General features: G+C 39.9%; 1 protein-coding gene across 3 annotated transcripts in view; it reads left to right on the top strand.

The window, feature by feature from the left end:
- The first annotated feature begins 11,678 nt into the window (after window positions 1-11,678).
- The window catches only part of Dus2 (Dihydrouridine synthase 2), a 178,787-nt gene continuing 176,745 nt past the window's right edge, over window positions 11,679-13,720 (top strand). For all 3 annotated transcript variants that reach the window (XR_010860788.2, XR_010860787.2, XM_067151832.2), the window contains exon 1: window positions 11,679-12,016. Coding sequence is in view for 1 of the 3 variants with exons in the window: in XM_067151832.2 (XP_067007933.2) it covers window positions 11,863-12,016 (154 nt within the window). In the remaining 2 variants the exon portion in view is untranslated. The remainder of the gene's footprint in view (window positions 12,017-13,720) is intronic.

The following is a 13,720-nucleotide window of genomic DNA, read 5'->3' as shown; positions in this document are numbered from 1 at the left end:
TTCTCTGGGATGCTGGTCCATATACATGGAGATGTGTGAGATGTAACGTGAATGTTTTTATTTCATGTGCTTGTAAGTTCTTTCGATGTATGTCCACTGATATTAGTTCATTGCGAGGACGATTGTGTCATACGTCGCGTGTATGAAATTATGTGGAGGAAGTAAATCGTACGTTACAATTTTGGTGATTGTAAGAGGCTTGTGTGGCCATGTTTGATATGTTTTCAATCTGCCTCTTGATATGACTGGATGAATAACCTACACGATAAGTTTCTACGCATATCTCCGTGAGTAATGTTTCAAACTTGATTTTTTGTTTATTGCCTTATCTTGCTTTATTTTCATTAATAAACCCCCATGTATTTTGACCCCGGTCTTTCATTTATCGGGAAGGGTTCTGGGTTAATTCCGTCTCTCGTTCCTCCCTTTAGTCTAATTTGGTTCGAGTCCAGCTCCAGACTGTTTCAGTCTGTTCCAGCCCGTCCACGGCCTTGTCTCATGAGGTAAGTTGGTAAGTATTCACGGACCTGTTGGTGTGTATGCGTACGTGTGTGCGTATGTATGTGTGTGCGCATGTGCGTGTGCGTGTCTACGGTAGCAGAGTGTGTGTAAGGCATGAGTGAATGAGTGTGTATGCGGTAGTGTGTTCGGTTGCAGTGGGTGCAAGTGTGCCCTTGTATGTCTCAGAAACGTGGACTATTATTGCATGTGATAAGAAACGCCTGGAAACATTTGAGATATGGTGCAGGAGGAGAATGGAAAGATCTCATGGCAGCAGAACTCACCAATGGAGAAGTTGTTCGACGAATAGGTGAAAAAAGATCCTTTTTAGCAACCATAAGGCCGGGCGCACATTGGGACGCAGGCGAAGCAGCTAAAGCAGCGCAGCGCAGAGCAGATTTTTGTAATCCACACAAATCATTGCACCATCGCAAGTTGACAGACAGGGCAGGACAGAGCAGAGCAGGTCGGTTCTGCACCTACTTCCGCCTACCACGCGCAGTCTTCGAAACACAGTTTCCTGCGCACGTGTCGCGTAGTTAGTTAAGGAATGGAAGAGAAAATTACCACATCCGTTCGGTCTCACCATGTTTTGTAGGTAGTATGTGCATCATGTGGACTGCAAAGCAGTATGCACGTATGTATGTACACGCATCGTGAGAAAATGGCTGAACAGAATTTAATGAAAATCGGTATGCAAATTCGGAGAATAAGGCACTACAGTCTAGGCTATAAATAATTTTATTCACGCTGGGTAATAAGGTAGTTTAGAGGAAGGCCTAAAATGTAATCCACGGAGCAAGTGGCCGTGCGGTTAGGGTCGCGCAGCTGTGAGCTTGCATCGGGAGATAGTGGATTCGAACCCCACTGTCGGCAGCCCTGAAAATGGTTTTCCGTGGTTTCCCATTTTCACACTAGGCAAATGCTGGGGCTGTACCTTAATGAAGTCCACGGCCGCTACCTTCCCAATCTCCCACCCTTCCGCCGCCGAAAACCTTCGATGTATTAGTGCGACGTTAAACAAACAGCAATATATATAATGTAATCCTCAAATATCTATGAAACAATCAATGACCCAAGTTCTCGCAACATAGAGTATTTAAGACAAAGATCTAATGCTGATTATGGAGAGCATCATCGCCGACTCCGTCGCCGTCATCCATCATCACATTTATCTGAAGACATAAGTGCGGAAAATAATTTACCATGTCTTGTCAAATATAAATGCAAACGCGTTCACAACAGATTGTCAATTTTGATTGATTTTAGTATCTTGTGTCTTGTGGCAACTAGATAAAAATCAAGCAGTACATTTGTAAATACATATTTTCTCCCTCTCCCCCACTCTGATCCTATTAATGAATTTACCATGCAAGTTGGTCGTGCGGTTAGGATCGCCTTGCTATGAGCTTGCATTCGGGAGGTAGTGGGTTCGAACCCCACTGTCGCCAACCCTGAAGATGGTTTTCCGTGGTTTCCCATTTTCACACCAGGCAAATGCTGGGGGGAGCTGTACCTTAATTAAGGCCACGGTCGCTTCCTTCGCAGTCCTAGCCCTTTCCTATTCCATCGTTGTCATAAGACCTATCTGTGTCGGTGCGACGTAAAAAAATAATTTAAAAATCATGAATTTAGATTTTTTTGCTTAGTCCATATGAACGCCGAACATCACTAACATAGAAATATTGTTCAGTCTTGTAAACTGGCGAAGGTGGTTGTTTTTATTGCGATTGTCTTAAGGTGAATAACCGCGTTGCCATCAGCACAAGGGAAATTGTCAAGGTGACTATCAAAATGAGAAAAATCGCGAATGCTTGAAGAAAAAGAAAAAAGCCTTTTTATACTGTATGCCCCTATATCACAGAGTCTAAAGAAAACATGTTATTTCTGAAAACCGACGAGACCCTGCGTGGCAATGTGCGCTCACGTCCACTTCGCAGTTTCGTACGCTTCGCGCTGCCCTGCTCTGCTCTTCCCTGCTCTGCGGCCAACTGCTTCTCAATGTGCGCCCGGCCTAAGAAAGAGAAGAGACCAATTACAGTAATTGGCCATCACTATAGGCACAATGGTTCCACAGTTAATGCCATGGAAAGAATAATTCAAGGTAAAAGAGGAAGACCTAGACTGCAATATTCAAGACAGATCAGGGATGACGTAGGAACAGGCTCATATGTGGAAATGAAGAGATTTGCGGATTACAGAGAAGAGTGGAGAAGACGAATTGCTGCCAACCAATCTTAGGATTGAGAATTAAGAAGAAGATACTACTTCTCAATATAAAGACTGTTTTCCGTAATCTGACATTTGAAATATTATCAATATACAAGATTTAACATAGACACTTGTAGCCTTTCTTTGACGTAGAAACGAGACTTGTTCGTACTTCTTTTTTGTTTGAGGGTGACGTAGATCAGTTATATGCTGAATATATGGTATGTGTATCGTTTTCTGTATAAAAAAAATTACTTTGATGGCAATACGTCATTTCTTGGAGCTGGTGCCTTCCTGCGTTTGACACTTTTCTGTTGTGAACTGGGTACACACTAAAAAGAGAGGGAACTTCGTTGGGGAGAATTCGCTTCATTGATATGCTTACACTGAAATCTGATGTATGAATATTCAAGCTACATACTCGTGCCTCGTAATAGCTTGCCTGAATTTTTCTCTTAAACCACACTTCGAAGGAAAATTATGGAACGTCACATTTTCTTGCTTTTTAGCGGTATTCGAAGTATAGTGGTACGCAACCGTGCACCATGCTTTTCAACCTCACGGACACTCACCGACGGAAACAATACGCACAATAAATTGCAGAATGGGCAACCGTAAAAGTGCCCATAAACCTCTCGAAAGAAGAAGAAATTGCATAAAATGAACGTAACATCAAAATTACTCCGTACATCACAATGTTATAATCCGCCATGAGCAGAACAGATGCCTGACATCTAGCGGCCAAACTTTGAACTGTTGGGCAGTCTTATCAGCGGCAAAGTATGAGTGACATAACCAAGCCCATGAACATTTCAAGAAGAAGAACACAGTCTTGGCTCGGTCGCCGTGCAGTACGACAGCTTTCAAGTGTGTCTTACTTGTGTACGGCGTTTGGTGACTAGTCTTCTTGTGTGTGAGTAGAGAGTGAACGGTGGCCATGGCTTCCTCCAGTTGGGGGCATCCGCCGGTGTCAGTGGCTAATATACCAGTAGAAAATGAAATTGAAATTGAAATGGAGGAGGAAGCCATCATTGATGGATCTTCAAATTCCGAGCAAGCATCGCTACCCAATTCAACCAATGTGACCAACGAAGTACAGCTACAGGGACCCAAAATCGTGCTACTGAGAGCCAGCCAGATCAGCGATCAACAGTACAGCAAGTGGATACCTCACCTGAGTATTATAACAAATTTCACTATGGTCCATATATAGTTTTCGTAGAATCCACCGTAGATAAGAACGTCGGTCGGTTACACCCCATGGCCTTTGGACGCCGTTTTTATGAACAGGACTTACACGTTAAATCCATCCAAGGAAAAGGCAGAAACAGGATACAAGTGACTTTTCATACTGCCATGCAAGCTAATGCGTTTTTGCGTAACCCTATATTGGAAACATTAAAAATTAAGGCGTATATTCCCTCATCACAAGTCCTCCGAATGGGTATAATACGTGGTGTTAATAAGGAATTTTCCCATGAGGAAATCCTCAATCATTTGGTTACAGCAGTACCAGTTAAGTCAGTTCAACGGCTTAGTCGTAAAGTAGTACAGTATGGTGGAACAGTGTATCTCCCTACCGGATCTGTTAAGATTATTTTTCGGTCGCAATCGCTTCCTCAACAAGTGGCATTGTATAAGGTATATATGGAGGTGGAACCTTTCATCTTTTCACCTATTCGTTGAAGAAAGTGTCAAAGATATGGTCACTCCGAAAAGCAATGTCAAGCAAAAAATTACCGATGTGGTAAATGCTCACAGTTACACGCAACTAACCAGTGTACTGAACAATTCCTTCAATGTGCCTATTGCAAAAAAAGATCATCCCAGGGGATCATTTGACTGTCCCGAACACAAATATCAAGTTCGAATCAAAAAACTCATGAGTACGGAATATATTTCATTTCCTGAGGCAAAAGCTCGGGTAGCACTCCCGGTTTACTATCCGAACCAACAACCGAACCAGTTTCCCCCATTATCGCAAGAAAGTAGATCACCTCCGACTGAAAATCCACGGAAGCGAAAGTTTACTCAAGTAGTTATGCAATCTCCGCCCTCAACGCCTGAGCCAGTTTATGACAAACAGGGTTATTTAGCCATTCTCCGTAACGGAAATGTTCCATCAGAACGACTCACTCCGCTACCAAGTACATCAGCAGCAACTGAACCCGTGTTGCCTACTCAGACTACTCCTCAACACCGAGGACAGAGAAATATTTCAGCCTCTCAGGCCCAAAATTATTCTCCAGCGAAGGAATACCTTCACCAAGAAGTACAACGTATCATTGTAATGTTAATACAACTCTTGGGTCAGGATCCCGAACTTAGTAATGTCCTTCATAAATTAAGAGATCATTTCATGAGTATAATCTCATGATCAGTCTTCTACAATGGAACAGTAGGGGTGTTATTTCCAAACGACATGAATTACAATTGTTAATACAAGAGACTCGGGCTAATCTCATATTTTTGCAAGAAACGTGGTTTAAACCTCATTCTCGTTTTCGATTATTTGGTTATCAAATCATAAGACATGATGGTGACGGATATACTGGGGTAGCCACATGTATACAGAATCGTTTAAGTTATACTACGTTATCTATTCAATATCATATACCACACACTTATGCAGTAGGAGTCATTTGTAATAATATTTGTTTTCTAAATATATACTGTCCTCCGCATATATATATTACCAAAGGTCAATGGTCGCAATTTTTTGCTCAGTTTGATCAGTTTCAACACATCTTCATTTTAGGAGACTTCAATTGTCATCATAGAGAATGGGGAAGTTCAACAGATACCACAAAAGGATCAAATTTATTATCAATGTCCAATAGACATGATCTTTCAATTCTCACCTCCCGGTTCCCCACCTAGCGCGGTCGATCTAACACTTTTCCGTACGAACATGGTTCCATTTACCACCTGGCATACATTGGCAGACACTCATACTAGTGACCATTTCCCCATCCTCATCACGTATGGTATTAGTAAATGCGTCGCGACATCGTTATCATTGACACCATTCACTCATATAAACATTTTAATTCCCCGCTTATCGCGAATACATTAATCACATTTTGCAACGTGAGTGTAGTAATAATATAACTTTTTCGTCCTTATGTGCCTTTTTGACCCATTGTTTAAACACATTTCACCCTTGCAGATCCATCAAGACATTTAGAACTCCCCCAGTTACCTCAATTACATGGTGGGATAAAGATGCCACGATCTTATTTCTCAGCGCAAACTGTTCTTCAACTTGTATCGTAAGTCTATGACTCAAGATAATTTTTTGCAATTACGAAAGCATATGGCGAAAACGAAACTCATTTTTAATTCTAAGAAACGTAAGGCATGGCAAACATTTATTTCTTTAAACTCTCACATACCTTCTGCACAATTATGGAACGCAATTCGCATGATTACTCGAACCTTTCAACACCAAACCCAATATTCATTTCCACAACCGGTATTAGAATAATTTCTACAGTCGATCACCCCAGCCTCGGCAATACCCCCATTTATATCCCCACCAGCTCATGATCATCGTCAATTTTCTACATTGCTACAACCGATGTCCTATCACGAACTTCAAACAGTGATATCCACTGCAAATAATTCATCGCCAGGACGGGATGCCATTACGTATAATATGATTAAATTACTCCCCTCTCAAGCTCAGCTTTTATTGTTGCAGTATTATAATGATATTTTCAATTCCGTTCAAGTGCCAACGCAGTGGAATAATTTTTTTATAACTCCAATATTGAAACCCCATAAACGCCCAAACTTTCCAGAACACTTTCGCAGAATTGTTTCAGCTTCGTGCATCCGCAAAGCATTTTGCAAAATTTTATTTAGAAGACTAGTATGGACGTTGGAGTACTAAAACAATTTTCCTAAGTATCAATTTGCTTTTATACGAGGATGCAGTACGCAAGATCCCATCATAATACTGATTCTTGATATTTTATTAGCTCGATGGAGGAAACAAACTACTATCGCTATTTTTCTGTACATAAAAGCGCTAACGATTCAGTCTTACTGCATATTTTATAGGAAAAATTATCTATTTATGGTTTTCCCTTTAATTTTATATTTATCTTGTACCAATTATTCACTAATCGTACAATAACACTGAAATCTTCTCAGTACCAAATCCCCAGTCGTCAAACATCACATGGTTTGCCACAGGGATCCATATTGAGTGGAATATTATTCGCCTTATATATGAAAGATTTGGAATCTATTGTAACCCCTTACGCCCTTATATTAGCTTATGCCGATGACTATGTAATTTACTGTTCCCGTACTAACATTGACGACTGCAGGAAAAAGATATCGCAAGTTATGTGTCTTATTTTTCAGTGGCTGTCTTCACGTGGCCTTCACCTTTCACTTCCTAAGTGTGCTGCAATTATTTTCACTCCCAAGCGAGTGTTTGATAAAAGTCCAATAAGTTTTGATGGCCATATCATCCCCTTTGGCCCCCAACATTCTAGCAGACAGCCAGATGGCGTCAAATTGAAATGTCTGCACATGGTAGCTGAGGCCATACGATTATTATTATTATTATTATTATTATTATTATTATTATTATTATTATTATTATTATTATTATTATTATTATTATTATTATTATTATTATTATTATTATTATTATTTTAGATCCAATTCTTAATTGGAATTTCTAGCTTCAGCGATTATATCGAAAGTCAGTAGGTTATCTTAACATTCTCAAAACAGTAACTAGGCGTAACTGGGGTGCTGACCCTTCCTCAGCTTTACGGTTGTATCGAGCCACAATTCGATCTACAAAGGATTACTGTGCGCACATAATTGACTTAGCACTTAAACAAACTCTCTTAAAATTAGACAAAATACAATATTCAGCTTGACGCGTAAGTATTGGTGCTCTTAAAACTACACCTACTAATGCTCTGTTAGTTGAGGCCAAAGAACTACTTCTTCATATTCGTAGGTTAATGCTAGCAAAAAAAATTATTCTCAAGCATATCGCTCGATCGAATTCCATTATAATTCCCAAAATGAAATTATTGTATTAATATTATCAGCAGCGTCTTCCCAAAAGTAGAAGATACCCAGCGATATATATAGCATACGTTGAAATGCAGAATATTCGAGACTCGGGTCCTCCGAACACCCCGCTTAATTATGCATTAGTACAATTATGATACTCTCACTTTCAAACCGTCAATAATAATACCTTCCTCCTTATCATCAGACCAACCTTCCCCAAGGGCAGAATCCTTCAAGTCAATTCACAAAAAATTTAAAGAATCATTAAACTCACAAGATTATAACATATTTACTGACGGAGTAAAATCCCCTAATGGAGTAGGAGCAGCTTTGTTTGACTCTCATGCACATATAAGTTTTAAATATCCTCTACCAAATATTATAACTATATTCACAGCAGAGCTATATGCGATCTATCAAGCCCTATTATATGTCCAGCGCCTTGTTTCCGGAAGGTAAATATCTTTACAGATTCCCAAAGTGTCCTGCACGCTTTACAGTCATTCTCGCAATCCCAAAATACGTATTTATACGAGGTTAAATACTTGCTCTTTCAACTTGAGAAGTCAGGCGTATATATTACGTTGATCTGGATAAAAGGGCATACTAACCATTTCGGTAATGATCAAGCCGATTCTGCAGCCAAAGAGGCAAGTTATGATCTATCAAACACACTACAAATCAAAATTCCGATCTCTGACTTCTTTTTTCGCATTAAACAAGATGCTAATCAAGCTGGGCAAACATTATGGCGACTTTCTGCTGGTAATAAGGGTAAATACTATTATCAATTACAGCCCACTATCCCGATACATCCATTGTTTTCCAATGGTACGTACACACGACAGTACATCATCAATATAATACGATTACGTTTTAATCATTCCTTAACCCCGGCGTATAAATACCGTTTTCATATATGTAATCATCCGTATTGTACATGTGGACAAAGAAATGGAGATAGTGATCATCTAATTTTTCAATGTCCTCAATATGCTACTCAACAAAAATTATTAATTCAGAAATTAATAAGTCTTCACGTACCTCTGCCAACAAATGTTTCAGTTTTATTATTTGGACCGTCACCACACATCATCACTATTGTTAACCAATTTCTTGATTCTACTCAAATACGGTTGTAAACATATCTCGTTCATTTGTTTCTTCGCTACGTACAGGGAAATAACACTCCTATATGGTCTTTCAAGTGCTTAGTTTAGTCAAATACAGTAGAGACAATACACGACACTTATGGATTTCGCCTTGCTAAAATGGGAGACAATTCGACGGTGGCGCTCCTAGTGACTTGACCTGAACAAATCGCGCTAAATTCAAATATCAACGGAAATGTATATACGGAAATGGATAAATAAATTACGTCTAGAAAGACAGTGGTATTGAGATATTAACTTCGAAGTTGCTAAAGCAATTCTGGATAAAAGAATGAAGAATTATTTAAAAGGTTATTATTCAAAGACTGAAATTAGACATATAAACAAGGTGTGAAATGGCTTGATCTTTCATCTATGCATTACTTTTTTAGCTTTAGCATACCTGCCTGAAATCTTACGGTTGGAATTGTCTTTTTTCCTCATTTAAAAACTATGTATCATCACATTAAGACATTTGTCAATAAAAATATCGGCACATTCCTTACACATATGATGCAATGAATTAACATTTAATAGCTGGACAATTTTCCTCTTAACATGAAACCTACTAACAGAAAGAAAATCTATAAAATCCCGGCTTTAATCTGAGAAGAGGGATAAAAGAAAGAAAAGTTTGAAAAAGTTGTCGATAGTGATGCTTTGAGGAATATTTACGTACAATTAGAGTAAAAATGTAACATACCCTTGGCTGTATAGTCGAGGATTTTTAAAGTCGCTGGCCTGGAAATGATCTGAACAGATCTTATTTTCTTATACAAGCGTAATGTCCCTTCTTTCTTGTACACTTTATCCAAATCGCTTCTGTGCGTTTTCAAAACCCACAGATCACACCTACAACAACACATCGGTATTGAAGGTTAACTGCTGCACTATACAATAAAATATGCGTATTATATTTTAAGCCCGTTAAAACATGGGTCGAGCAGGTAAGAAGATTATGAAGTACTATAAAAATCTATAAGAATATATATGCAAACACAATATTACTTACATGTTCTTGTCACGAGGGGACCTGAAGAACGAGCGCGCATTTTTCTCTACTTCGTAATTACTGCAGCCAAACACAGCACATACCTTTCCCCTCATGTTGAGAGGAGATATCAAGGAATGACACACACTACTATTTAATTATGTCAACTCACTGAAAACGCATAAATAACACCAAAAACGTCACACAAAAATACACGCGCTCTTATGACAGAATCAATACCATTCAGGTCTATCCGCTAGAGTGAGCTTCAATAGCTGTCCCTCGATATCTCGCTCAGTGTCGTGTATTGTCTCTACTGTATTTGGTTTAGTCGCTTGTCTAGTGGTAATAGCAGTGAAGTGATTCCTAATATTTAACATTATGCTTGGTTATTCATGTGTAAATAAATAATAGTGATGCGTGTGCATAGCAAATTGAATAAAATAATAGGGATGTATCACGCAAAACTTGTCCGCTAGGCAGCGTAATGGTAATACCCGGTATGCGCTTTCCGCTGCTCGATTGTTTTACATGAGACTTATATGGAGTATTCCTACATTTGCGATCATCGAAACGAAACTTTTGCTTTAAATGCACTAAAATGGAGTTACCATATTCTGCTAATGTTTACTACAAGACGGGAAATGGTATAGGTGCAATGGCGATTGCGGATTTGGAAGCAGAATTAATGAAAAGGGGCGAAAAAGTATCCGGAAAAATGCAAGAGTTGATTGAAAGGTACCAGTAAGGAATAAATGCAGCAACTCCTTCTTTTAGCGTTTTTTTAGATTGAATTTTTAAAGTACAAATAGCATTTTGAAAACATTCCTAATACGCTATTTTTTCTTTTCTTTGCTGGTTATAGGCGTACATAAGGCAGGACATTTGTGTGACAGCAGTGCCTGGGGCTACATCCAGTACGACTGAATTTCATTTCCGTGTAGCGCACGAGTTTCAGGATCTTGTTTCGGACCAAAGGACAAATACCGCTATAAAACTATCAAATTTGGAAGTAATGAGTTATTTCCTGTTCAGGAAGTGTGAAATTGATGATGCTCCAGTGTCAAATTATAGGTCACTGTGTGATTCAGGGTACCGTACTGCACATGGTGTTATGGCTGTTTTCCTACTTCTATATCTTCTTGCTCTCGGAGTTATTTCCAAGGTACCGGTGGCACACCATGAAAATATCGAAGGTACAGCGTTCTCCTTAAGTCTTCGTCTTTCGCCTAAAATTATTGAAACAGGTCATATTAACTTTTAAGAATGTACTACCTCATTATAAAATTTTCTCAATTAGTACTAATTAGCTTACTTACCAGTTTCAAATGTAAAATGTTTCGAGCAGACTTTGATATTAGGAATCATATTTTTATTTCGTAGGTCTTACCTACGAATCGCATGCATCCACTTTTTACGGAAAGCATCTTGCTTAGGATATTGATGGTATGAATACGGTCGACCTTGATTTTAGGACATTGGGACACAGCAATCGTCAGGCATCACAATTTTCTCGTCGTCTTTGTTGTCGTAACGATATATTAAATCTTTAACTTTAGCATATAACTAGGTAACTTCCATTAAAAACACATACAAACAAGTGACGATCGACAAGCGCATACCGGGTACTACACGTGAGACATCTATCGGTAGTGTTTCAGTACATCCCTATTGGGTAAAAATACTGTTTGACTTGAGACTGGGAAAAAGGACGCCTCAATCCCAAACAAGCTTCTGCAGAAAGAAAGAAAGAAAAAAAAGAAGAAGAACACATGAACCTGAACAGCAGACTTCAAAATAAGTAGAAGAAGAATGTTAAGAGACATGTCACTCGTGTCGTGCCTTGGTAGTTGTCGTTGCCAGCACTCTTGTTATGTATGGTTATTTTCTTTGTACCAGGCGCGCACTGAATTGACTCGTTGTTAAGAACGTCATTTTCTGTGGAATTATGTTGGGAACTTCATGATGAATTATTCTCATAAAGTGATATTAGCTCCAATGGTGAGAATTGGCACACTACCTATGAGGCTGTTGGCATTAGACTATGGTGCAGATATAGTGTACAGTGAAGAACTGATCGACTGGAAGTTGCTTCGATCTCTCCGCGTAGAAAACGGTAATTAGTTTTATATGAGTGAATTAATACTCTTCTCCCCCAGTTGCGGATGACCACCGAATGAGGAGAGAGTATTCACTTATTGTAATCGCAAAGGTATTAATCCAGCCCGGGGGCCACTGTATTTGTAATGTTGTAAGCAGGTGGAAATTAATGCAGTCTTACTTAGAGAGCATCTGAGAGGTAAGATGTGTTCATTGCGATGTCCAGGAACCCACCGTCCCGCCCCAAGAAGTACATTTACTTTTATAACCCAATTAAGATAATAATAATAATAATAATAATAATAATCGTATGGCCTCAGCTACTGTGTGCAGACATTTCGATTTGATGCCATCTGGGTGTCTGCTCGTCAATTTCGACGTTCCGTTTTACTCTAGGTCTGTTAGATGGCAGACAGAGTAAACCGGATCTCTCTTGGGCGTCTATGGCTGAGATTTAATTAATTTTGTCGGGTAAATGCCAAATGTATCACCAGAGATCTTTTACATGCCGACATCGTACGACATGGAGTGTCGAATGGACTTTTTTTCCTCTGCCGGGTTTGAACCCACTATCTTGGGATCCGGAGGCTGACACCCTACCACGGATCCACAGAGGCAGCTACCTAATTAAGATTATTACACGCCATATTCATTCCTCAAGTAGCTTGTTGTATTCCTGTTGGCCAATGTAAAGTGACACGTGATCTCCTTCCCGTGAAGAAACTTCATCATATTGCATTACCAACTGTAGCACAATAAAAGCGTAAGACCAATAGTGTTTCCTCATGAAACTAGGGGCCTAAGGCCGCTTCACGGCTTCTAATCATCCAGACCAATGGTCTTGTCCACGGCAAGAATCCTAACCGTCCAGACCAATGGTCTTGTCCACGGCAGGAATCCTAACTGTCCACAAAATAGTCTTCCGTCCAGACCAATAGTGTTTCCTCATGAAACTAGGGGCCTAAGGACGCTTCGCGGCTTCTAACCATCCAGACCAATGGTCTTGTCCACGGCAAGAATCCTAACCCTCCACACCAATCGTGTTTCCTCACAAAACTAGGGGCCTAGGGCCGCTTTGAGGCTTCTAACCGTTCAGACCAATGGTCTTGTCCACGGCAAGAATCTAATAATCACCACCGCCAGCTATCGAAGCAAGCATAGTTCCTAAGTACAGAGGTAGGCAGCACTCAGCACTGCTAGAGAACATCCTTTCCGAGCAGGCCGCGAGCGAGTAAACAAATGACAGTCGTTACGCGTGTGTGGCCCACGGGCTGGACTAATGATTTACTCCAGCCCGGCCCGGCTGACATCATATTTCTAATGTTATAAGTAAGTAAGTAGAAATTAATGAAATCTTACTTGGAGTGCGGCTCAGAAGAAAGATGTGTTCATTGCGATGTCCAGGAACCCACCAACCCACCTCAAGAAGTATATTTACTTTTATAACCTGATGAACAGTATTACACGCCATTTTAATTTCTGAAGTAGCTACTTGCATTCCGATTGGCCAGTGTGAAGTGGCACGTGATCTCGTTCCCGTCAATAATGTTAATCATAATTGGTTACCAACCCCAGCACAATAAAAGCGCAAGAAAATGTAACATGTTGCTTGTTCCTATATCACAGGTCTTGTCCAGATCCTATCCTAACCGTCCACACGGCAAGAACCACTCCAGACTTGTGGTCTTGTCCAGGTCCTATCCTAACCGTCCACACGGCA

Source organism: Anabrus simplex, chromosome 7 (genome assembly GCF_040414725.1).
Source record: "Anabrus simplex isolate iqAnaSimp1 chromosome 7, ASM4041472v1, whole genome shotgun sequence".
In the NCBI taxonomy this organism is placed as follows: Eukaryota; Metazoa; Arthropoda; class Insecta; order Orthoptera; family Tettigoniidae; genus Anabrus; species Anabrus simplex.
The sequence above is the reverse complement of the archived record's forward strand: the minus strand, read 5'-3'. Positions and strand labels throughout refer to the sequence as shown.